At 35.3% G+C, this 27,394-nt stretch overlaps 1 protein-coding gene across 6 annotated transcripts; it reads right to left on the reverse strand.

Moving 5' to 3' along the window:
• Positions 1 to 581: 581 nt before the first annotated feature.
• LOC100255422 (uncharacterized) lies at positions 582 to 25,891 on the reverse strand. 6 transcript variants are annotated; one of them, XM_002270893.5, is made up of 6 exons: positions 25,507 to 25,891; positions 23,226 to 23,396; positions 22,209 to 22,442; positions 21,060 to 21,149; positions 16,425 to 16,544; positions 582 to 970 (listed from the first exon to the last, which is right to left on the reverse strand). In XM_002270893.5, exons 1-6 carry the CDS (start codon positions 25,678 to 25,680, stop codon positions 926 to 928), a joined length of 834 nt encoding a protein of 277 aa, XP_002270929.1. In that variant the 5' UTR covers positions 25,681 to 25,891; the 3' UTR covers positions 582 to 925. The 6 variants fall into 6 exon arrangements, with proteins under 6 accessions (XP_002270929.1, XP_019077458.1, XP_010653147.1 ...); XM_019221913.2 differs by having other exon boundaries at positions 21,042 to 21,149; positions 25,507 to 25,878; XM_019221911.2 differs by lacking the exon at positions 582 to 970 and adding an exon at positions 2,772 to 2,887 and having other exon boundaries at positions 21,042 to 21,149; positions 25,507 to 25,880.
• Between the last annotated feature and the right edge of the window lie 1,503 nt (positions 25,892 to 27,394).

The raw sequence follows: 27,394 nt of genomic DNA on the forward strand, positions 1-27,394 counted from the left end.
GAAGGGCAAATATAACTTCTAGAAATCGGTAGATATAATTCTGAGCATCACATTTTTTTACCTTACTTCTTAATACAACCTTTTAAGAATTTGTTTTAAAACCTACTTTTTTTTAGAACAAGTTTGAAGTGTTTTTAATTTTCATTTTTTTCTATAAAACATTGATGGTGTTTGTTTTTTTACTTAATTCTAAATAGAACTTTAATGCTTAATAGTGTTAAATATTAAGTTGTTTGTTTTTGTAGTATTTTATTTCTATTAAATATTAAAAAATAAAAAAAAAACCAATATATTATTTTTTCTATTTAGAAATAGCTATATATTTTGGTTTTTTTTATTTAGTAAAAAGTTTATAATAAGTTATGAAAAAATAGAAAAACAAACAACCTAAATTCTGAAAACAAATTATTTTCCGCAAAAAACCAAAAAAACAAACACCACCGTCGTCTTTTAAAAAGGAAGAAACAAAAATATAGATTTATACAGTTTTTTTTTTTTCGATAAAATTACTCGTCTTTAGAACAGTTTTCAAGCTGCCAAAAAAATGTCAAGATTCTGCATCACATTGTGAAGAACCTAAGTCTTCAAAATTTTCAACTTCCATCATTTTTCCTGTATTTCTCGGTAGCCAAACAAACAAACTACCAAGCTTACCAGCATGGTTGCAGCAGCATGAGTTTATACAGCTAGGGATCTAAATTCTAATCAAAACTATCATTCAGCAGCAAACTTAAGAGGCAATCATCCGAGAAATCGATCATTAACCTAGAAAATGTTGAACATACATGTTGGGGCGAACCTGTGAATCATCCATGTAGACCTGGAAATTGAATGCAGACTGAGCAAGCAGAGTTTGCTGCATTTGTAAAGTTGGATCGAGAATTATGAACAAGACAACCCCCAGAAATGGAAATGGAAATGGCCGCTACTGTCTCGGCCGCTTCTGCAATGGCTCTGCAGAGGATCCCACCTGCAAAAGAAATTGCCCGTGAAAAAAGAAAAGAAAAAAAAAAAAAAAACCTGGTTATCTTATTTTTCATAGATGCCAAAGGTAAAGTGCAATGGAAAGAAAATAGAAGAAAAAGTACAAAGAATGAAAAAAATGAAAGAAAATAAATAAATAAAAATTAAGCTTTATTTATCTTATTTTAATTCTTCTACATAAAGATTAAAAAACTTGAAAATGTATAAGTTCCCGACAAATTTTAATTATATTTTACTTTTTGTATTTTTCATAGTATTAAAATTTTAATTAAAAAAATACCGAACCTAAAAATTATTTTTCTCAACATTTTTTTTTCCCATTCCTTAGTACTTTCCTAAAACCAAATAGAGTGCTTATAGTTCTATTACCATGCAGCCCAAATTAAGGAAAACAATATAAGCTAATAACATCTAACATCTTTCATCCCAAGGAAAGTCATTACAACTTTCCTTAAATTAATGTCCTCGTACAACATTCTTCCCAGGACTTTGATAGAAAGGAAAACAGCTTGTTTATTTTTAGAATTCTAGCACATATGGTCTCATAAATATTGTCTATGAGGGTGTGTTTGGTATGCGAGAATATGAATGAAAATGGAGGTGAATCAAAATAGCCGATGCAATAGAGGAATCAAAGTCTTTACATAAGTGGGTTTTGATTTTCACATGAATGAATTTTTTATTCATATTTTTCATTTATAATTGTAACCTAATCATATTACTGAATGAGAAATAGAATGAATTTCTCATTCCCATTTCCTATTCAAATGTTCCAAACACACTATTACACCCCGTTTGGTACGTGGAAATGGGGAATGAGAATGAATATTTTGTTGTCACTCTTATTTCTCTTTGAATGAAACTGAATTTGATGATTCCAATTCTTATGTTTGAATACACCTCGAAATATAAGGTTGGAATGATTATTTGTTTCTATTTCAACATTTAGTAACAATAGGAATGGAAATAAAATATAAAAAATAAATTGACAATAATACCCTTACACAGTTCAAAATATATATATATATATATATATATATTAAAAGAACATCCTTTGAGATTTTTTTAGCTAAATAATAAGACTAAGAAAAAAATAACATTTACTCATTAAACAAAAATTAAACATAAAAAGTCATACAAAACTCATGGAAAGGAAGGGGTAAAATGGTATTTTTCACACATTCTATATCATTTCTTGCACCATCAAAATATCTACAGATAAAGATCAATTGAAGTCTCACTTATTTAAGTTATCCTAACATAGGAATAAATGAGAATGATTGAGATGTCCATTCCTACTTTTTATTCCCACGTATATCAACTCAAATTAGCAAGCCTTGAAACTTTTTGAATATTTTTCTTCTCTTCACACATTCTCAAAAACACAAATTATAAATCACATGCATATATGAATGCAACAACACTCCCAAACAATATTAAAATGTTATTCACATGCACATGATCCAACACTCCCAAACTCAAATCAACTCAAATTACTTTCAGATAAATGCAAGATTAATATACCTCAAAATGCCAATGATCAACAATCAGAAACAGCTTCAAAGATGATTCATAGTTATTTCTCTTCATCAATCAATCAAGTAGTAGACAATCAAAATTCTAATAAATTGTTGAAACTGAATAAATTGATGCTATGAAGAGAAAGAGAGACAATGTGACACCATATATTTACGTGGAAAATCTCCAAAGAGATAAAAAAAACCACGGGCCTACCACCGATTGAGAAACTCCATAATGAAGAATAAAAATTGAGTACAAGGTATTACCTAGCTCAAGCCAACCAATCCTTCTAGGACCACTTGACTAGTACCTTCACTTTTAACTTCTCACCTTCATCTTCAGGAGCACACTTGGAATCCGCTCCAAAGCTCAATCTTGGCCTCTTCTTGAATCCTCACAAGAAGAAAATGGGTTTTTGCACAAAACCAAGAGAATAAGAGATGAATGTTTCAAAAATTAACCCATGTTCATTTTTAGAAAATCCATTTTAAGAAAAATTTCTAGGAAAAACTCATGGGATTTTTTCTTAGGAGGCAAACACACTCAAAATTAAGAGGAAGGAAAAACTCTCACACGACTGCAACTCTCTCAGCTTCCAGAGATGGGAGAAAGTTTGATTTTAAATGAGAATGAAGCCCTTAATCCAAGGGCTGGAAATTGATCTTAGAATCAGATTAGTTGGATCGATCTGCCCCTGCACCTAGATCAATCCAGAAACAGGGGAATAAAAGCCTTGCACCAAAAACTATTTCTCCCAACTTTCTTAACTCATTTAAAGATGAAAAATAGGGTTGATTCATATTCAATCACCACACACTCGACTACATAGCTCAGCCTCTTAGCAAAGTCTTAGTCTTCAAAGTCGAGTAGTCCGAAGAGGGATTGGTAAACCGAGTTAAGGGACACTTAGGAATTTTGTCCGGAATTGCCAACCTAGCTAAACACTCACAATCTCCCCCTTTGGCAATTTTAGGACAAAACCTTTTACAATACAAATGAGTACAATTAAGTAAGCCCTACCCAACTCTCATGCAAGGTCACTCACTCACTCAAAACCTCACCAAATGTACTACAATACCTACAAATAAATCTCAAGAAAAACATTAGTAGCACCTGCACATATTACCAAGGCGCTTCCACAAGTTTCAAATGAATTGACACACAAATATCCACATATATCCACAAAGATCACTTGTCTAAAGATAGTCAATATGCATTCATGAGTCCAAAACCATGTCCAATATCCACAAATACACAAAAAAGTGATCATGATCAACATATCAAATATCCAAAGCAACAAAACACAAAGAAATTGTCATGATGAACTACATGTCATATCACCATCCATGTAAAGTGTAAAATGTCTCCCCTTTTTTGTCCCAGAATGAGACAAAGAGTTATTCAAAATAAACAAAGTATATAAGACTAGCAAAATGAACATGATATAAAAAAAAAAAACTATCTAAAAAGATAACTAGCTGCTATATGGCTAAGAGAGATGCTTATAGACAGTCTTCAAGAGCGTGTAGTTGATCCATGTTGCAAAGCATTTGTCCATCAATTAATGAGAAGCCTCTCTCCATATGAGATTGGAGTTGAGAAATTTGCTCAAATAACAAAGTGGATTGAGCAGAAATTTTCTCATCCAATGTATCAAACCTAGCACAAAGTTGAGCTAGGACACTAGAATATACAACTAAATCTGAGTCACTTTCACCAATTTTGCTCTTAGCTCTACTATGGCACACCTTCTTCTAAGAACCAAGGGCACCCTTAATTTGTCCCTGACTTCGATTCCAAGATGAGGTATCAATGGGACCCATTGGTTCAAGAAAGAAAGAATTTACAGGAAATTCAACCCCAGCCCTTTGGCAAATTTTTGTGATTAAAATGTCATAGGAAAGAACCTTCTTCTTAGACACGGAAGGATCTCCTTGAACAATCATCTCTTCTAAGATGCAACATGCTAGGTTGATGGGTTCTCGATGAAGAAATCGAGACAAGACAATGCAACCCTTCTTACAAATATCTGCCCGATGAGAAGAGGGATAAACTGAGAATATTAGAAAAGTCACCAACACCCATGCAGGACGAGATATGCTACCAGTGTGTACAACTGAACCTAGCTGACCTCGAACCTCTCCCCATAAGTCAATAGACACTCTATCCGATAACTCAAAGGTAATTTCCAAATCACTCACAGAGGGTGCTTCAAGCAATGGGATGCCTAAGACTTCAGCAATCACCTCTAGAGTGACTTTAACAACAATTCCAAAGAGACTTGACTTTAGGTAAGACTCATCCAAGTCATGTTCAATAACATTCGAATAAAACATTCGAACAATAGGATCACACGTAGTCCCAATGAAGCTTGCTAGAGGAAGCCAATCTAGTTCTACAAACAGTGCAGGAATTGGTGTGTCAAGAAATGATTCTAGATGAAGTTGTCTCTCAAGAACAAGAAACCTTTGACGATAAACCTTGGTGTATAGGTTTCCACAGAACTTTGTCGGGAAAGCATTGAAAGGAATCCCATCAATGGAAGTTTTCGCAAGAGCCTTAGGGATACTGGGAGGCTGGACAGGTGGATTGATGAGTAAATTCTCATCTCGAGCACTTTCTGGGGTCCTAGAAGATGACCCTTTAACAGGGGTTTTGCTCTCACGACCTTTTAGAGGCATAGTTCTAAGTAAAAATACAAAGAACCAAGCAATCAAAGATTGAAACAGTATTAGATATAAAACAATCCACTCAAACAGCCTACTGTGAGAAAATCTCACATAAAAACTAACAAGCAAAACCAGTGGAGGATGAACAAACCTGAACACAGAGGAATAGGGGCTGCGAGAGCAGAGATCCTGTGACGGAGAAGACATAGACACGGCTACAAGAAGAAGAACTCGCCAAAAAAAATGCCAATAGCAACAGATTGAGCACCAATATGCGACAAAAGTTGAAACATAGGCCGATGACTAACACCGAAGATGTTGACAGAAAGAAAGAAAATAAAGGTCAACGATAAACAAAAAACAAGAAAAAAAAACGACCTGAGCAAATCGAGATAGAATGAAGATCCTGTCGGAAATAGTGGAGAACTATAAGCCGACGGCAGGAGCTAAAAACAACAGGCAGAACAGGATGTGCTGACTGTGCAAACCTGGGGGATGAGTTGTGCTGAATGACAATGAGAGTGGAATGGGAATGACTGGAAGAGAACACCGACAACGATGATTTCCGACAATAGTGACTGGAATTAACAAACGGCGGTGAAAGCTAAAGAAGATATGCAGAGAAGAAAGGTTCTCTTCTCTGGAACAAAAGCCTTAGGGTTTTGAGAGAAATGAGAAAATTAAAATGATTTTGGGATTTTTGACTTTTACAATTTTTTTTTAACTTTTAATTATGAAAATGCCTCTCATCCATTAAACCATGTGAGTATAACCTGCTGGGGACAAAAAGGGAATTTTTCACGAATGCATGTTTAGGGATTTGGAATTTCTCTTATTGCATTTCCTTTCTTTTTGTCTGCATCTTCTCCAGTGTTAGTTGTTGGCCTATGCTTCAGCTTTTGTCGTCGACTGATGCTCCATCTATTGCTACCGACATCCTTTTTGGCGAGTTCTTCTTATAGTTGTATCTATGTCTTCTTCGTCGCAGGATTTCTACTATCGCAACCCCTATTCCTCTGTGTTCAGGTTTGTTCATCCTCCACTGGTTTTGCTTGTTAGTTTTTGTGTGAAATTTTCTCACAGTAGGTTGTTTGAGTGGATTGTTTTATATCTAATACATTTTCAATCTTTGGTTGCTTGGTTCTTTGTATTTTTACTTAGAACTGTGCCTTCAAAAGGTCGTGGGAGCAAAACCCCTATTAAAGGGTCATCCTCTAGGACCTTAAACGGTGCTCGAGATGAGAATTTACCCACCAATCCACCTGTTTAGCCTCCCAGTATCCCTAAGGCTCTTGCGAAAACTTCCATTGATGGGATTCCTTTCAATGCTTTCCCGACAAAGTTCTGTAGAGACATGTACACCAAGGATTATCGTCAGAGGTCTCTTGTTCTTAAGAGACAACTTCATCTAGAATCATTTCTCGACACACCAATTTCTACAATGTTTGTAGAACTAGGTTGGCTTCCTCTAGCAAGCTTCACTGGGACCATGTGTGATCCTATTGTTCGAATGTTTTATTCGAATATTATTGAACATGACTTGGATGAGTCCTACCTAAAGTCAAGTTTCTTTGGAATTGTTGTTAAAGTCACTCCAGAGGTGATTGCTAAAGTCTTAGGCATCCCATTGGTTGAAGCACCCTCTGTGAGTGATTTGGAAATCACCTTTGAGTTGTTGGATAGAGTGTCTATTGACTTATGGGGAGAGGTTCGAGGTTAGCTAGGCTCAGTTGTACACACTGGTAGCATATCTTGTCATGCATGGGTGTTGGTGACTTTTCTAACATTCTCCGTTTATCTCTCTTCTCATCGGGCAAATATTTGTAAGAAGAGTTGCATTATCTTGTCCGGATTTCTTCAAAGAGAACCCATCAACCTAGCATCTTCCATCTTAGAAGAAATAATTGTTCGAGGAGATCCTTCCGTGTCTAAGAAGGTGGTCCTTTCCTATGACATTTTAATCACAAAACTTTGCCAAAGGGCTAGGGTTGAATTTCTCGTAAATTCTTTCTTTCTTAAACCAATGGATCCCATTGATACCTCATCTTGGAATCAAAGTCAGGAACAGATTAAGGGTGCCCTTGGTTCTAAGAAGAAGGTGTGTCGTAGTAGAGCTAAGAGCAAAATTGGTGAAAGTGACTCAAATTCAACTGTAAATTCCAGTGTCCTAGCTCAACTTTGTGCTAGGTTTGATGCATTGGATGAGAAAATTTCTGCTCAATCCACCTTGTTGTCTGAGCAGATTTCTCAACTCCAATCTCATATGGAGAGAGGTTTCTCACTAATTGATGGACAAATGCTTTGCAACATAGATCAGTTGCATGCTCTTGAAGACTTTGTCCATAAGCATCTCTCTTAGCCATATAGCAGCTAGCTATCTCTTTAGATAGCTTTCTTTTGATATCATGTTCATTTTGCTAGTCTTATATACTTTGCTTATTTTGGACAGCTCTTTGTCTCCTTTTGGGACAAAAAGGGGGAGACATTTTACATTTTACATGGATGGTAATATGACATGTAGTTGATCATGACAATTTCTTTGTGTTTTATTACTTTGGATATTTGATATGTTGATCATGATAACCTTTTTTTTTTGTGTATTTGTGGATATTGGACATGGTTTTGGACTCATGAATGCATATTGACTATCTTTAGACAAGTGATCTTTGTGGATATTTGTGTGTCAATTCATTTGAAACTTGTGGAAGCATCTTGGAAATATGTGCAGGTGCTACTAATGTTTTTCTTGAGATTTCTTTGCAGGTATTGTAGTACCTTTGGTGAGGTTTTGAGTGAGTGGTCTTGTATGAGAGTTGGGTAGGGCTTACTTAAGTGTACTCATTCATGTTGTAAAGGGTTTTGTCCCAGAATTGCCAAAGAGGGAGATTGTGAGTGTTTAGCTAGGTTGGCAATTCCAGACAAAATTCCTAAGTGTCCCCTAACTCGATTTACCAATCCCTCTTTGGACTACTCGACCTTGAAGACTAAGACTTTGCTAAGAGGCCGAGGTATGTAGTCGAGTGTGCGGTGATTGAATACGAATCAACCCTGTTTTTCATCTTTAAATGAGTTAAGAAAGCTGGGAGAAATAGTTTTTAGTGCAAGGCTTTTATTCCCTTATTTCTGGATGATCTAGGTGTAGGGGCAGATCAATCCAACTAATCTTATTCTAAGATCAATTCTCAGCCCTTGGATTAAGAGCTTATTCTCAATTAAAATCAAACTTTCTCCCATTTCTAAAAGTAAGAAACTGCAACAGTCGTTCTTGTTCTCCTCATTCCCTTTTCTCTTTGAGGTTGCTTGCTCCAAGAAAATCTCATCCAAGTTTTCCAAGAAATTTTGTCTTAATGGATTTTCTAAAAATGAACATGGGTTGATTTATGAATTCTCTTAGTTTTGTGTAAAAACTCATTTTCTTCTTGTGTGGATTCAAGAAGAGGCCGAGATTGAGCTTGGTGTGGACTCCAAGTATGCTTTGGGATAAGAAGGTGAGAAGCTGAAAGTGAAAAGTACTAGTCAAATGGTTTGGGAAGGATTGGTTGGCTTGAACTAGGTAAAACCTTGTATTCAGTTTTTATTTGATCGGTTGTAGGCCCATGGTTTTTTATCTCTTCGGAGGTTTTCCACGTTAAAATCCGGTGTCTCATTGTCCCTCTCTCTTGTTAACATATTTTGTTCAGATTCAGCAATTTATTAGAATTTTGATTGTCTACTACTTGATTAATTGATGGAGAGTAATGGCTATGAATCATCTTTGAAGTTGTTTTTGATTGTTGATCATTGACATTTTGAGGTATATTGATCTTGCATTTATCTGAATTTAGTTTAAGTTGATTTGAGTTTGGGAGTGTTGGATCATGTGCATGTGAATTGCATTTTAATATTGTTGGGGAGTGTTGTTGCATTCATATATGCATGTGATTTATAATTTGTGTTTTTGAGAATGTGCGAAGAGAAGAAAAATATTCAAAAAGTTTCAAGGTTTGCTAATTTGAATTGAGAATTTTTTTTATTGGTCAAAACACCTATTCACCCCTCTTCTAGGTGTATTCCACTTTAAAAAAAAAACATTATTTTCGTTCCTTGAATCTCAATCATGGAACCTCATCAAGAGGGAACTTCCATTGGGAGACCACCATTTTTAACAGGCGAAAATTATTCTCATTGGAAAGTGAGAATGCAAAGTGAAAAAGTTTGGAATGCCGTTGAATTTGGTTGGTCTCCACCTAAGGTGTTGGATAGAGAAGGTAGACCAACTAATGTTATCAAGCCTAAGTTGAAATGAGATAGAGGTGATAATGAAGCTAGTGAGAACAGTGCTAAAGCCATGTATTCCATCTTTAATGTCATTAGCACGGATGAATTCCGTAGGATAACCACATGTACTTCGGCTAAGGAGGCTTGGGATATCCTCCAAGTGACTCATGAAGGCACTAGTGCTGTGAAAGTGTCCAAACTTCAAATGTTGACATCTAGGTTTGAGACCATTAGGATGGATGATCATAAAACTTTTAGAGAATTTCATGCAAAACTGATGGACATTGTGAATTCTAACTTCAATCCAGGTGAACCCATCTCTAACTCTAAGGTGGTTAGAAAAATTTTAAGATCTCTTCCAAAGAGATTTAGAGCTAAGGTCACCGCCATTGAAGAGTCTAAGGATGTGGAGTCCTTGAAGATAGATGAACTTGTAGGTTCTCTCCAAACCTTTGAGATGACCCTTGTATCACCTAGGAAAGCTAAGGAAATTGCTTTAAAAGCTATTAAAGAAGAGTCCCTAAGTTCCGAAAGTGAGGATGATGAGAAAATGTCGGAGGTTGAACTTACTAAGTTTGCTAAAAACTTCAAGTACATGAAATTCAGAAAAGCCAAGAAATAATCAAATGATGGTAAAAAATGGAGGAACTCAATTGGAAAAGAGAAAAAGATGGAGAAAGGTGTGAAAAAGGAGTTGAAATTTGAGTGCTTTAAATGTGGGGGAAAGGGTCACTATGCATTTGAATGTCCTTCAAAGAAAAAGGATAAGAATGCCATGCAAGTTACTTGGAGCGACTCCGAGTCTAATCAATCAAGTGAAAAAGAATCCAATAGAAGTGACGAATGCACTAACTTCATAGCCTTTGTTGCAAGTGTCAATGAGGAACCTTTTTTAAAAGAAGCTTCAAGTGAGTCAAGTGACTCCAATGATGATGACATGAGTTTTGACACAACATATGAGACTTTGCATTAGGAGTGTTTGAGCCTTAAACAAGAAAAGGTCAAGTGGAAGGCTTCTAAGAAGATTTTAATCAATGAGGTTGATGTTTTAAAGGGAGAAAGGAAGGCTTTGCTTGATAAAATTGCATTTCTTGAAAATGAACATTTGGAAGTGAAGAAAAAATGTGATGTGCTGAAAAGTGAAAATCAAATGTTTAAGGATGAGTTAAGTCTTAGAAAGGAAGAGTTACATCCTAGCTCTAGACTTAATGAGTTGATTAATTCAGGGCATGAACCTTTTGATAAAAGAGGCTTAGGATTTCTTCGTGGAAATGCTACTTCAAGTAGTAGTAAAACAATTTTTGTTAAGCCTTGTGAAAAAGAATTTCCTAAGAAAACTCATTCTCAAATAAAGTTTCATTGCAATCATTGTGGAAAAATGAGACACTTTTGATAAATGTTATGCAAGATTGTTTGATAATTTTCAAAGGAAGTTGACCAACCTAATGAATGGATGTCATACTTTGAAGAATAGGTTGTTGAATGAGAATAAGAGAGTATCTAAGAAGAGCTCAAAGATCCCTCATAATGGTGAGTTGAAAGGAAACACTTTAAATGAAAAGTCAAAAGTCTCAAATGTTAAACAAATTTGGGTGAAAAAGAATGAGTTGAAGTGTTTTGTTGTCCATACTTATAGCTAGTGACTCACACTCATAGTATCTTGATAGTGGATGTTCACATCATATGACTAGAAATAGATCTTTGTTCACTTCATTCATTGAATTTGGTGGAGGAAATGTGACATTTGGAGATGGTAATGTGACTAGAGTAGTAGAGTGAAAGGCAAAGGTACCATTTATGCCCCCAACATTCCTAATCTTGAAAAGGTCTTGTATGTTGAAGGTTTAGAGGCTAACTTAATTAGCATAAGCCAAATGTGTGAGAATGAGTTCAATGTCTAATTTTCACAAAATCTTTGCAAGGTGTTTGACTTGAATGATGCATGTGTGATGATTGGCTTGAGAACTTATGATAATTGTTATGTTGTTAGTCAAAAATCTCCATCATTTTCTCTTGTGTGTGGAAGTTCTAAAATTACATGTGTTAATCACTTGTTGCAACATAGACTGTTGCAAAATGAAAAAGAGCATCCCATTGTAAATGTTAGGATTGATAGGGGGGAGAAAATTTGATGATGCCAATGTTGTTGATAGGTTACAGAACCATGTTCTTCATTCTAGATCAAAACATGTGGACATTAAGCATCACTTCATTCAAGACTTGGTAGAAGACAAGGTTGTTTCACTAGAGTTTTTCCCTATAGAGGGTCAAATTGCTAACAATCTTACTAAACCTTTGGACGTTTCTAGGTTTGAATCACTTAGGAGCCCCATAGGTTTATATACTCTCTGTTAACTGCCTCTAGAACTTGTCTAGGACTCTCTTCCTGCATATCTTTGAGTCCTAGGTGTCTTCTCAAGTTCCGAAGTGTCCTTGTGGTGGTGTTCTTTTTGCTTTGGTTCAATCTTTTCTTCATTTTTCATAAATTTTCAAAAATTGTTGAGTTCATGAGAGTGACATGCTTATTCTTTTGTTTAAAAGTTAAATTGACTCATAATGATCTTAAAAGCTTCAAGATGTTTTTATCTCCATGGCTTGATTGATAAACATGATATTGAATCCTTGCTATTTTGATTTGATTAGATAAACCATAAAAGGTTAGCTTCATTTCTTTCAAGTGAGCAACAGCTCATGGTTGAACCTTGTGATTGCATAAATGTTGAGTAATGCTCTTTATAGTCTAAATGCAAACTTACGTTTATCTAATGAGCATTAAAGAGTGATTAAAGTCACCCGGAATATCCTTGAGTGTTGGAGATTGTTCTTCTTGATTGTTTGCCCTCTCTTTGAAATTTAAAAAAAAAAAAAAAAGAGGAAAAAGAAAAAGAAAAATATTAAGTTTCCCGGAATAGTTATGGCTCTTTGGCAATATTTCAAGTGTGAAAAGCCTCCATTGCAAAATTGGGACATCCCTTATGTTATGTTGTTGTCAAGGCCACCTTAGTGATCCTCAAGTAAAAAATTGATCCTAAGGGTGAAGCTCATGTTTGTGTAATCATTTCAATGCTTTGATACCAATTGAAAAAGTGAATCTCAATGGGGGAAGGGGGGGAGGGGAGGGGGGGGGGGGGAGGGGAATAGGTGTTTTGACCAATTAAAAAAAATCCTCAACTCAAATTAGCAAACCTTGAAACTTTTTGAATATTTTTCTTCTCTTCACACATTCTCAAAAACACAAATTATAAATCACATTCATATATGAATATAACAACACTCCCCAACAATATTAAAATGTTATTCACATGCACATGATCCAACACTCCAAAACTCAAATCAACTTAAACTACATTAAGATAAATGCAAGATCAATATACCTCAAAATGTCAATGATCAACAATCAGAAATAGCTTTAAAGATGATTCATAGTCATTTATCTTCATCAATCAATCAAGTAGTAGACAATCAAAATTCTAATAAATTGTTGAAACTGAACAAATTGATGTTATGAAGAGAAAGAGAGACAATGTGACACCATATATTTACGTGGAAAATCTCCGAAGAGATCAAAAACCATGGGCCTACCACCGATTGAGAAACTCCACTATGAAGAATAAAAACTGAGTACAAGGTACTACCTAGCTCAAGTCAACCAATCCTTCCCAGACCACTTGACTAGTACCTTCACTTTCAGCTTCTCACATTCATCTTCCAGAGCATACTAGGAGTCAACACCAAGCTTAATCTCGGCCTCTTCTTGAATCCTCACAAGAAGAAAATGGGTTTTTGCACAAAACCAAGAGAATGAGAGATGAATGTTTCAAAAATCAACCCATGTTCATTTTCAGAAAATCCATTTTAAGAAAAATTTATGGGAAAAACTCGTGAGATTTTCTTAGGAGGCAAACACATTCAAAATGGAGAGGAAGGAAAAACTCTCACACAGCTGCAGCTCTCTTAGCTTCCAAAAATGGGAGAAAGTTTGATTTTAAATGAGAATGAAGCCCTTAATCCAAGGGCTGGAAATTGATCTTAGAATCAAGTTAGTTGGATCGATCCGCCCCTGCACCTGGATCAATCCAGAAACAGGGGAATAAAAGCCTTGCACCAAAAACTATTTCTTCCAACTTTCTTAACTCATTTAAAGATGAAAAACAAGGTTGATTCATATTCAATCACTACACACTCGGCTACATACCTCGGCTTCTTAGCAAAGTCTTAGTCTTCAAAGTCGAGTAGTCCGAAGAGGGATTGGTAAACCGAGTTAGGGGACACTTAGGAATTTTGTCCGGAATTGCCAACTAAAAACATTCTACTTCTCTAATCCTCAACCTATTATGATCTTTAGCCCATCATCCAAACACCTGAAACCCAATTCAGGCGTTTACCAGAAATTTCAGCAACCTACTTCCAAGAATTCCAGCAATTATGTACCTTAAAAAGACATTAGCCTTAAACCTTATCAATTGGATTCCATATTCAAATATCCTAAACCATTACTTCTACTAAGACGCTTGACCCACCAACTACAAAATTGTAAACTGAAGGTTTTAATTATTGTGACGCATCAATTTTGGTAACAATCCACTTAAGATTTCCCTTAAGCGGATACTACAATGGGAGGCAGAGACATAATTCAATATAGAGTAAGAGGGACACAATTTTATTCAACTTTTTTACAGATAGCTTGATTACAAACAAATATTTTAGAGTAAGAGGCAGAGAACACAATTTTTTAATTCAATATAGAGAAGTGACCCTCTCCAAATCTCTACAATTTAAGGAAAAACTTACTTGGAAAGAATATAGCTTTTTGTTTTCCAGTCCTCTTCAGAAGAAAACTGGAGATGAAAAAGAACAAGAGAATTTTGAAAATTTTATGGTTTTTTGCTTAATATATTCCTCCAACCATAGAGACCTAGAGTCCATTTGGAAGTGATTGTCATTAAAATGCTTATAGTTGTAGCATTTCTATTACTAGCACTTCCATTAGAAACACTTTTAAGGATAATCATTTTAGCATTTGGTTATAAACAAAAAAAATGCTCAAATAAGGAGCATTTAGAGGCTTTGAGTTGGGCTTTCATGTGGTTTGAGGTGATTTCCGGTCTTAAAATTAACTTGAATAAGACTAAGTTAATCCCAATGGGAGAGGTTTCTAATGCAAAAGAGTTGGCTAGGATGGTGAGATGTAAAGTGGCCTCTCTCCCTTCTACTTATCTGAGCCTACCTTTGGGCGCTTCCCTCAAGTCTTTACCTATTTGGGATGTAGTGGGGAAAAGATTTCAGAAAAGACTCGTTATATGGAAAAGACAGTACTTATCGAAAGGAGGGAGATTGACTTTAATTAAGAGCACTTTATCTAGTCTACCAATCTACTATATGTCTTTATTTATAATCCCACATAAGGAGAGCCTTAGATTGGAGAAGCTTCAAATAGATTTCCTTTGGGGGGAGGGGAGCTCCAAAGAAAGCCTCATTTGGTGAATTGGTCATTAGTTAGCTTGGATAAAAGGGATGGAGGTCTGGGGATTAGAAAGTTGTCCACTTTGAACAAAGCCCTCCTTGGAAAATGGAGTAGGAGATTTGCTTCTGAGAATGAGGCTTTGTGGAAGTTGGTGATTATAGGGAAGTATGGAGAGGAAGAAGGGGGGTAGTGTTCCAGAGTTTCGAGGAAAGGTTATGGGGTGGGTTTTTGGAAGGCAATCCGGAATGGGTGGAAGGAATTCAACAACAGGGTTGTTTTTAGGGTAGGAAATGGTAGGAGGGTGAAGTTTTGAAAGAATAGGTGGTGTGGGGAGGATCCTCTGGCAATGGCTTTTCTAAAGTTGTTTTCAATTGCCATTGATTCAAAAACTTGGGTAAACCAGATGTGGGAGCAGGTTGGGGTGAGGATTGTTGAAACCCAGTGTTCACAAGACAGATAAATGATTGGGAATTGGGAGAGGTGGAAGAGCTGCTTAATAGGTTGCAAGGGTAAGTGATCAGAAGTAGTGTTGAGGATGTCATGGCTTGGTGGGTAACAAAGGGAGGCACCTTTACAGTGAAGTCCTTTTACTAATCCCTAATAGGGTGCTTTCCAAAGGGCTTCCCATTCGGTATTGTGTGGAACCCTTTGGTCCCAATGATGATCAGTTTTTTTGCTTGGGAAGCAGTTTGGGAAAAAAATTTAACTCTAGATCAACTAAAAAGGATGGGTTGGTGTCTTCCAAGCAGGTATTATTTGTGTAAAGATGAAGAAGAGTCGGCAAACTATATCCTTCTCCACTATCCAAAGGTGACTTTGTCGTGGCACCTCATCCTTGCTCTTTGTAATGTCCAATGGGTAATGTTTTTCTCAATCAAGGATGCCCTTCTTAGCTAGCAGGGATCCTTTGTTGGGAAGAAAAGGAAGAAGGTGTGGAGAACAGCTCCTTTATGCTTATTTTGGACCCTTTGGAAAGAGAGAAATCAAAGAACTTTTGAAGATTTAGACTTGACATACCATGTTATTTTACGCTCCTTCATGTACATGTTTTTGGAGTGGGTCAGGGTACATTTAGGGTCTAGCACTTTGTCTTTATTTGACTTTATTGATTAGTTAGGTTGTAAGTGAAGCAAGGGTGTTGTTTTTTTGTGAATCCCTCCCTTTTTTGGCATTGTATACATCGTGCATACTTTAGCCGCGTTTTAGGCGCTTTTAATACAATTGTTTTTACCTGTATAAAAAAAAATGATAGTATTTTTGGTAATGTGTTATAAAACAAAAAAGTGATTTTTGGAAGAATCTCCTACCAAGTGATCGTCAAAGAATCACTTCAAGTGGTTCTTTAGATCTTTAAAAGTTTATCAAACACCCAATTTTTGTAAGGGAGCACGTCCAAGCATTAGAAAACACTTCTAACCCTATCAAAATCACTCTCAAATGGGCTCTTAAAGAAGCAACTTCCTAACATGGAAGTTTTTAGTTTCCAACATTTTTCAAAACCATAACAACATGGAGAGAAGAGTTCTTACAGTGTTTGAGAGTTGCTCGCTGATGTAGGTCATTGATCTCAACATTCCTTCAAGTGTATCTCTAGTAAGCTGAAACTTCACTTCAGTTTCTCCTAAAGGAGATTTGGTATAATCTTGTAGCTGGAAAAGTTCAAGGCAAGAAAATGCAAGACATGGTAGAGAAAAAAAATGAGGCTATATGAACTGAAAGAGATGGAAAATCAAAACAAGGTAAGAAAGCAGGAATGCTCCCTGAAGTCTTTGTTAAAATATAGTCACAAAATAAATATATGTAACACGATTAACTTAATATAATGGACATCCCTCAGACAAATCAAATCTGAAACTAAGGTCCAGGGGCATAACTAAGACACAATCACAGGCAATCAACAAGGCATGCTCATGTTCATCACACCAATCTTAAAAGGAGTTTTGCTCAGCTTCAGAACCAGTAGCAGCAGTCTGGCCACCCACAGGCCCACCCCATCTTCAAATACTATAGCACCTGCTCCCACAGTTGTGTCACCTAAAGCTCTACCTATGTATCACCAGCGTCATCAAAATCATTTTGTCCTCAGGAGAGCCTTTATTCTCGAATCCGTATTTGATTTCTTCAGTGCTAGCAGAACGCTATTGATGAGCTACATGAAGTGACCATTATAGGTGACTGTGACATTGCGTTCAGTACATTATAACATGGGATTAGTACTGATGTGCTGAGGTCGGGACTAACTTTCACACATCTTATCCAAACTATCCTCCAACAACTCCACCCAAGATCTGCATACTGCGAAGCTAAACCTTCGGATGATATGCTCATCTACACATCTTATGAACTGGGTGCTGAACAGTCACCCACTGAGTAGGCTAGTTCAGAAACACGTTTCAAAGTTTCTAGTTGATACATTTCGTAAACATTAAAACCTTTGGCATGAACAGACTTATACTATGGTTGTCCATACATGGCTACCTATCCTTTATTTTCACTTATTGCTTTGTTTGCATCTCTCCTTTGTCAACTCTTGGCAAGGAATGAGAGAAGTGTTCTTTCAATCTTAACACTTCAATTTCAACACTCCTTTACCAGAAAAAGTTTCACTAAGACTGTGTAGTAGTGTCTCTACTCAAAATACTCTTAGTGGAAGTGTTTTTTCTAGAAGTGTTTTTTCTAGAAGTGTTTTTGAGAGTCACCTATCAAAGAAGTACCACAAGTGATTTTCAATTTTTTAAAAGTGTTTTCTAATTTTTGCTAAACACCTGATTTTTTTTTCAAAAACATTTTTTATGCTGGAAGTGTTTTCTAGAAACAGTGCTAAACGGACTCTAAGGGTGCAAGTGTTGTGCAGGCTAGTAGGTATTTGAAGAAGAGATGAGCAACAATGTCTAGATTCAAGGAGTAATTTTTGTAATTTTTCTATTTTCACATGTAACTAAGTAGTTTAATATTTTGAGTGGTTAGGAATTTGAATAAAGTTCTGTCATGGAATTTCCTAAGAGATTGTAAGTCCTACTGATGTTGGAAAATCTTTGGACAAAACAGTGAGGGTAATGTGAGCTTCAGTCTGGTTTTCACAAAGTAGCTGGAAGATATCCCTGTATCTTGTAATCAAAGACATTTTGGCTTTGCCTAAATGCATCCTTAGGAATGGCAAAGGATGATAAGACATTGGAACCAGCTTGATTTTATATCAGACCTTCATCTCTCAAAGTCAACCCTAAACTGACCTTCATTTAATGCACTAAAGGTAGGCAAATATGTAATAAAACTGCCAGATGCTTGATTGATCAACTCTTTACATTGATTGATCAATCTAGAGAAATTAATCAAGGGCCCAAGTACAAATCCATCAAAATTGTAACTTGATCAATTGAGGCCTTAAGTTCAGTCTTTGAAATCAGTTTATGTACAAGATCAAGGGATCCAGTATATGAGACTACAAGGACATCGACTGAGATTCAAAAGTCAAATTGGTCAATCCATATAAATGATTTCATTCATAAGCCTTCTTTTTGCATTGTAACTGATGGAAAATGATGGAAAAAACTGGATTCAACTGTCAACTGCTCCTCTCACAATTATGATTGAATGCAGATTCAAACCAAATTTTTTTTTATCAGAAATCAATATATACTCAGAATTATGATTGAATGCAGATTCAAACCTTTTTTTTTTTATCAGAAACGAAATATATATTGATAATAGTCAAGTTCAAGAGAAGGATGAGAAGTACTTCCTGCAAAATATAAAACCTAATCAAAGTAAGACTATACTCCTCCACTATGCAATGATAACTTTTTTTTTTTTTTTAATAAGTAAATGCAAATGTAATAAGAAAGCCAAAAAAATACACCTAAAAGTATACACGATGTATACAAGGCTAAAACGCTAAAAAAGAGAAGGAAAACACAAAAACCACCAAATTACTTACATCCTAACCAATCAATGAAATCAAGTAAAGACCATGAGCTAGAGCCTACATTAATCCTAACCCAATCCAAAAACATGTACAAAAAGGACCATAAATAGCTTGGTCCATTAGTTCGGTGTCTTAAAAGGCTCTTCTATTTCTCTCCCTTCAAAAGGACCAAAATAAACACAATAAGGCTGCATTCCACGCTTTTTTCCTTTTCTTCCCAACAAAAGAGTCACGCCAACTAAGTAAGTAGTCCTTGATAGAAAAGGACATGACCCACTGAACACCGAAAAGAGCAAAGATGAGCTGCCAAATCATGGTTGCCTTGGGATCGTGAAGAAGTAAACGGTTTGTTGATTCCTCTTCAGCTTTGTACATAAAGCACCTACTTGGTAAAGACCATCCCCTCCTTTTTAGTTGATCCATAAATAGAATTCTCCCCTAAAAAGCTTCCCAAGCAAAAAAGCTAACCTTCTTCAGTATCCAAAGATTCCAAACAATACTTGAAAGGAACTCTCTAGCATTGCAGGGAGCTAGGGAGGAGTAAAAGGACTTAACAGTGAAGAGGCCTTTCTTTGATATCCACCAATTCATGACATCCTTGGCATCCCTTCTAAGCACTTGTCCATTTAATCTTCTAAACAAAGTTTTCACATGTCTCAATTCCAAATCATTGTTGTGTCTTGTGAAAACAAGGTTCCTATGACCCACTTCCCCTATCCCATCCCACAGTTGGGCAACCTAAGCTTCTCTAAAGGAGGCTAACGAATACAGGCTTGGAAAATCCTCTTTCAAGGAATTCTCTCCACACCAATTGTCCTTCCAAAACTACACTCTTCTACCATTCCCCACCTTAAAAGCCACCCTTTTGCCAAACTCCGCCCATCCATTCCTAATGGCCTTCCAAAGGCCCACCCCATGACTCTCCTTTGAAGCACCAGAACACCAACCTCCTTCTTCCTCTCCATATTTCCTTACAATCACCTATTTACAAAAAGGCTCGTTCTCAAACATTATCTACTCCTTTCAAATTACAAATCAATGTCCAACTTAGTTGCATAGCATTAAGTGAGATTCCTCTAAAAGTAGCCGTAAAAGAAGCCCAAAAGGAGGAGTAGAAGTGAAGAAGATCCCACAACATCCCTTTTATTTTGTACTTATCCTCAAAAATCCTAGCATTTTGCTCTTGCCACACAATCCACAATATAGTGAGGCAAGAAATATGCCAAAGAGTCTTGCCTCTGATTTAATTCCTCAACCCTCTAAATGAAATAACCATCATATCTCCAATACTCCTAGGGGGGACCTAAACCAACACACATGGTTTTATAAAACACTTTCCCTTTAGGTACACAATAAGACGTTGACACCTAAACTAGGTCACATGGTTTTTTCCATGAGGATTTTCCAAATAAAAATAGTACATCCCAATTAATTTTGCTTATATAAATTGTCTGATTTAAATTAAACATCAAGGTCTATATAAATCTTCAATTCAAAGTCAATCGTTTACTTTAGAATTAATTTCAATAACCTAATTAGGTTGGTTTAATTGAAATTGATAGCATAGATTAATTTGGTAATTGACTATATTCAACTCCTCCCTTTGGTTTATCTAGAGGGAATTGGGTGAGGTGGCAAGGAGTAATATATAAACTCCTGCTCAAGGGGATTGTTCAATATAAGGTTTTCAACTATAGTCTTATGTCAAAAGAGGATAATTTGGACCCCTCCCCTATCCATCCTCAAAGAAAGCAGCTTAATCACTTCGTAATTTTTTGCTTATCAGGAATAATATGAGAAAAGGATTGGCAAGAGAGTAAGAGTACTCTCCCTTGTCGTTGAAACAAACTCCTAGTCTAGGGTTTATATTACCAATGAATAGACATATACGTGCATATATGAGTAAGTGTGTATTAATACACACCAGTTCTTATACAAATGTAGAGCCTGACTTCTTCCTTCAAACTCACAATCTGTGGTTCGTATCAACCAAGCCAACTACAACACACACTACACAATCCCACCAGTATACATACACACAAGACAGCTCTTTCATAATACCCACACTCATAAATAAACTTTGATGGTACAAGTTCTATTGCTCCCTAACCACCAACTCATGTACTAGGTTAAGAAAAGCCTTAAGCACTTCAGAATCTCTGCTCCTTTTTTAAAAATTTTAATAGGATTTACTTAGCTTGTTAATGTAAGGAAAGAATACCTTGCTTTGTTTGCATACCTTAAGACTGACAAAGGCCACTCTATTAGCAGGTGCCAAGTTCCGTTTCTCCATGGTCCAAGTCATTGATTTGAGCCGGGGTAGAATTCCCTATATTATCAAAAGAAAAATATGATTTAGGAAAGCTGCCAAAGATGATATATTCCAAACAAAAGAAAATTTTCTAATTAGTTTGAATATTCCACTGCAGAACCCTATACTTTAGCATGTGTACCAGTAACCATAAATAGAAAATAATTAAGAGAATTATACCGGCCTCCGGAAGTAGCTCTCAACAATTTCCAAATTTAAGATGATAGGTAAATGAAAAACATTTTAATGCTGTCTTATCATTACAGCTCAAAATCAATGTTTGAGCCCAAGTCATAGTCAGCTAATATCTGTTCCAAAGTACTTGAAATGTTGAAGAGAAAGTCAAAAATCAATATATAGAGATAACTTCAGGCTCCTGACTCCAACCTATGTCCATCTTATCAGATATATAGGCAGCACCAACATATATCCTTATAGTTTGACAAAATGCAAGTGTAAACAAAATTACAAGTGTGCATCACACATGCAGGGAGCATTTAAGTTCTGCTCTCCAAAGCATGATTCATGACATGATTAATGCAGTTGACCCATTCTGGAATCTTCTTGGTGCAAGGCCCAGTTCAGATTTCATAACAAGCCACACTACACCTACTGCTGATTTCAATATAGAGATTTTAATTTTTGTCCCCTTATTTTGGACACAGAATCATTTCACAATTTGCTATGAAATTACAGACAGCTATAATTGGGAATTAAATGTGACAGTACTTGATGATAACTGAGGCATAGCATACAACTTTCATGCTGTAATCACCTGTCAGCCTGCATTCACTAAAGTCATCCCACTTATGTCAATGCTTTCCCAACAAGCAAAACAGTAGTTGAGTCTTTCAGGTGTAAGACATTACCAGGGAGGGCAAAGCCCTTTAGGCTAGGAATTAAATTCAAATAAATCTAAAGCACAAAAAAGTATTTCACGCAAATCGAACAAAGGAGACCAGTGAAGGGACAATAAAATGTCTTCTCAAATACGTCCATTACGAAAATAAACTCAATAAACTAAACCTTTGGAAAAAAGCATCTGAGGAACAAAATAAATCAATTAATTCTGTGTACCAGATTATCGAGAGGACCAACATCACGTTGCAAAGAAATGGGAGCCAAGCATGAAACATTATTATCAACAACATTTGGTGTAGGAGACACGAGATCACTGTTATTGAAATGAGCAATAGAATCATCTTGTCGAGGCCACAATGATGCTGGAGTCTCTGAGGATGGGAGAGGTGTGAAAGACAGTGGCACATTTGTTTTGACCTGATAGGATACATGGGCCCCTGGCAATGGATACTGGAGAAATTCAAGTAAACAACAATATAATGAAACAGAACAAGCATAAATATTAGTAGAAATGTAAATAATCAAATAAAACACTGATGTAAATTTCTAAGAAAACTCAAACCAATCAGCTTATAATGCAATAATGGCTAGAACTCAATCTACAAAATCATTACTAAGATTCCACTGATATGATTTTTAAACCATCTAAGAACAGCAACTATATTATCCAGAACTCTATAAATTGTTTAAAAGCATCAGACTAAACAACATTGTTCCACATAATATTCAATATTTTCTTGCAGTTACTTTTATAATATCATCTGACATTTAGCAAGGATAAGTGAACGACTTCAAAGTTGACAGGGCACTATCACCTAGAAGGCAGCAATGAATCGTCTATGTATTTAAGTCTTAAGTCCATGTCTATAGACTTCTATAATCTTCACATTTTGTTAACTCTTCCTATTCTTTGGACATAAGCCTGTTTCCTACTTAGAAACTGAGCCTCCAACCTTCCAGTGTGAGGCTATGACATAAAGCACCATCAACTAAGCAGTCTAATCTATGCTTTGTCCCTCAAAATTCAACATATGAAAGTGCCTGTGTTTATAGCATGCTCTTCACAAATATGGGTTGAATTTCAAAATTCAGCTAATGAAAGTGCCCATGATTAAAATATGCTGAATCTGTCCAACTAGTGTCTACTGCATGTTTGATATACAAGTTTCAGAAACAGCATTCACTGAACCATTTAATGTCTGTGTGTGCACTAACGCACAAAAGAGAGATCACCTCGTCTCTGGACAAATCCTCCTTCCACTGGTTCTGATACTTCTGGAACAATAATATAAGAAGACTTTGTAGATCAAGTGACAAATCAGGTGGAAACAGCTTCAAAATATCATCACCACTGAAATTTTCGTGTACACTTTTTCGAATAAGCGAGCGAAGGCATGCCAAAACCTATGGTCAGAATGTCACAAATTATTCATAGGTAAGTGTAAAAATAACTCAGACACTTCAGATATGGGTTACACAAACCTGCATAACATTAAAAACAAAAGAAAGCTGTGTAGTATTTGAAAAAATATATATATGTTTACAGCATATAGAAACATAAAAGAAACAATCACACATAAATATTAAAAATTGTAATATCATCTAATATTTCAACCCTTTTAGTAATACCCTTTAATATTTCAAATTTTTGTTATTCCCTTGCTGTATAATTCTAATAAATTTGAAAAAAATAACCCATGTTATGTCAACATGAGTACTTAGGTGATGTTTGTTTTTTAGCTTAATAGAAAAAAGCTAAAATATATGGTTTTTTCTATTCAATTAAAAGCAACTTGTTGATATCAACTAACATAATTAAAATGAATTCATTATCAATAAGTTCAGTTTAGTTATGTTGGTTGATATCAACAAGTTGCTTTTAGTTGAATAGAAAAAGTCAAATATTTTAGTTTTTTCTATTCAGTCAAAAAACAAACACCACCTTAGTACAATTTTAAATCAGAGAGCCAACCACAGAATGCACATTGCACTAAAAAACCTAATCAGCACCTCTTTTAACTAAAATTCAACTAGCATATCAGAGGATTTGTTGCACCCAGATGCAAAACTTTGATCTCCCATGACATGCAAGATTCCTCCAATAAAATGGGGAAATCCCTGATGGCCCTTTATGAACTTAATTACCCAATAAAAAAAAATCTGGCCAACATACTTTTTTATGTGAAACCAGAATTTTAGTCTAAAAAATATAAAATAACAAATACGTCAATCGGAAGGAAGAGAACTATGCTGCAACATAAGAGTAAAACAAAAACCATAAGCTCCTATCCAAACAAGAGAAAGGAACCAAAAATAAAAAAATAAAAAACCCTCAACCACTATGCCCCTAAAACTCAATCAATGAGAAAAGAAGTCTAAGCAAGTTCCCCAGAATCAGTTCTCCATTGGATGGGCTACATATTTGGGGCCCCTAAGATCATAAAGGCGAAACTGAATTTCAACCTTTTAGAAATATCCCATCTCCTGCTTTGTCCCTGCTCTTTTAAGCTGACTCCAATTCCAATTGACCCAAACTAAATGTGAAAAAAAAAAAAAACTCATCAAAATCAAACTAGACAGCAGCGAGGAAAAAATACATTAATAATGCCCAACAAAAAACACAACAAAGTATATGGGTCATGTACAAAGTACTCTAAGATGCCAAGAAAAAAAAAAAAAAAAGCAAGGTGCATAAAAAGACAAAAGACATGAAGACCCAACCAATCAATAAAATCTATCATGGTTTGGGAACCCTCATCTATATACATCCTAACCCACGACAAAAGATTACAAAGAAGCACTTCTTTTATTTTTTACTTTTTGCAGTTTATTTTCACTCACTTCCCCTTGAGTTTTGAATTAAATCCTTAGTTTGAAATTTCATCAAATACATACTGACCCTTCTCATTTGTTAATTTCACTCACCTCCCCTTTGACAACTAACAAAGATATTCCACAAAATTTCAAATTAATGGTGGATAAATATATTTAGCCCAAACCTGGGGTGAGTAAAATTAACCCTATTTTTTGCTTTTATGGGTGAAAAATAAATCAATTTTTCCACTTAAGAATTAGCAAAACCCGCAATCAAAAAAAGATGTTATCATGAAAATGAAAGACTTGATTTATTTTCTTTAAGCAAAATATAATAAACAAATGAAAGAAAGATCTACCTATTGATCTCCCTAGTAAATAGGTACTGTTTGGTTAGCATCTTGGAAGCATTTTTTTTGCCTTTGAAAAGTAACAAAAGCACTTCTAAAACGCTAAACAAACCGTGATACTATCTTGATCCTTTTTCCTACATTTCTCAGCAACCAAACAGAGCAAAATACTAGACTGAACATAAAGCATGAAAATAGACAAAATGAGAATTGGGATTCTACTGGGTCAACCTGTTGATGGTTCTCCAATAATCAAAATCTTGATTTTTAATTTTCTTTCTTACATTTTCTCAGCACCCAAACATAGCAAAACATTAATAAATGCAAATACAGTGAAATTGGGATTTTACTGGGTCCACTTGTTGGAGTGATGGAAGACTGAGAAGGGACTGGAGGTGAGATTTTTGTTGAGTTGAGAGTCCGGTTTTCCTGGTTTTCCAAAGGGTTTCAAGGATTTCTTCAATGGCTTCCTCTGATTTTGTGCCTGATAGCTTGTGCAGATGCTGGTACAGTGTTTCCTCCATTTCCCTCTCGCTTTTCGGCTTGTTGAAGTGAGTATAGTATAGTGGGTTATTTGGAGGTTTAGAGACCAACAAGTAGGAAAACTACGTCTGTTTGGTGAGAAAAGAAAAACGTTTTCTCGACAAACTGGAGAAAAAAGAAAAAGATGAATCCTGTGCTCCTTTCCTTTCTAACCTTTTTCTTAAGGGATAACCGACTAAAAGGGACAAATATCCCTCAATATTGCAGAACTAACCCCTCACTTATTTAAGTCTCAAAAATGACCCAATTCGGACAAAAATACCCCCTTAGCTATCTTTTCAGCCGATTTTCCCTCCAACTCCAATTTTCCCTTGTGTTGTGTCTCTTCCTTACCCTGCAAACCCATTTGTTCCATCTGTTAACCTGCGAGAAACAAATCACGAAGGATTTTTCCGTTTATTGCAAATGAACAAAAAGACAACACAACACAAAGTAAAAACAGAAAGTAAGTTTCACTATTTCATTATTTGATTTTAGTTTTTCGAACTGTATATATGAATCTTCATCCATGAAATGAGAAAAAACCCTAAGTGTCTTATTTTGGTTCATTTTTTTTTTCAATCAAACCCTATTTTTCATCTTTCTGATATTGTGTGTTGATTCAGTTCATGAAAATGGAGGAAGAAAAAAATTCGGTGATGAAAAATATGAAACAGAAGAGGTATAAAATTTTGGGAAAAAAGATAAGTGAAAGAAAGCCAGGTTTTGAAACCTCGTCATCGTCATAAAAAAATAAGAAGAAATCAACTGATTCAGTAAGCATTAATTTTCTACTTGAAATTTTGATTTTTAATTTTATCATTTTTAATCGATTATCCTTTTTTTATGAATTTATTTTTCATGAATTGATAATGTAATTGTTGAAAATTTTCTCAGTGAGGTTATAGTCCAAGATTTAAAGCAATATTTGAATGATTAGAAAAAACTAAACTTAACTACTATCAAGTTTACCATCAAAAGGTTTTGAAATTTTGTGTAATGAAGTTATTTGTTATGAATTTATAACGTATTTGAATATAATTTTTATGAAATTATTTTATCCAAATATTTAGAATTTTGATTTAAATATATATGTTAAGAAAAAATTGAACTTAACTGCTATCAAGTTCATTGTCAACAGGTTGCAATTTCAAAATGGGTATTAGGAGTTGTCCACCTTTATCGAAGGATTATATATGTATATGACTTATTGATGGGCATCAATAATAATGCAAGATTGCAAGTTGCCATTAAACCATTAACCAAATTGTTGCCGCATATATTGAATGCAATAGCATATTATAGGTTTCATGGTGACACAAAAGTTAACTACCAAGAATGGGAAATTGAACGACTGTAAGATATTCCTCAACAGGAAAATGAGTAAGTGATCTTAAATTTACTTTCATAACTTATACACTTAATCCTTAATAATATCCCTAACATTGATTATCTGTGTACCATGTAGTGGTGATTGTGGCATGTTTGTTATCAAATATGTTGAATACTTAATGCACAACCATCCATTGAAGTCATTAACAAGTGCTCGAATGGACTGGTTTCGGGAAAAGATTGCAGCAGAGTTATTTTATATGAAATACTTGCCTATGTAATGAATTCATGTTGATATTTCACATTTTGATAATGTAGTTGGACGGTTTGTTATATGTAATTGGATAGCTTCATATATGTAGTTAGACATTTTGATAAATGTAG

Source organism: Vitis vinifera, chromosome 8, assembly GCF_030704535.1.
Source record: "Vitis vinifera cultivar Pinot Noir 40024 chromosome 8, ASM3070453v1".
NCBI lineage: Eukaryota > Viridiplantae > Streptophyta > Magnoliopsida > Vitales > Vitaceae > Vitis > Vitis vinifera.

Excerpts from the sequence above, each read along its gene's own strand:
- LOC100255422 (XM_019221910.2), bottom strand. The coding sequence starts at position 25,680 with ATGGAGGAAACACTGTACCAGCATCTGCACAAGCTATCAGGCACAAAA. Across the intron at positions 23,397-25,506 it reads CACTCCAACAAGTGGACCCA|GTTTTGGCATGCCTTCGCTC; the intron begins GTAAAATCCCAA and ends TTCTGACCATAG. Across the intron at positions 21,150-22,208 it reads TTGGTCCTCTCGATAATCTG|GGAATTCTACCCCGGCTCAA; the intron begins GTACACAGAATT and ends TTGATAATATAG.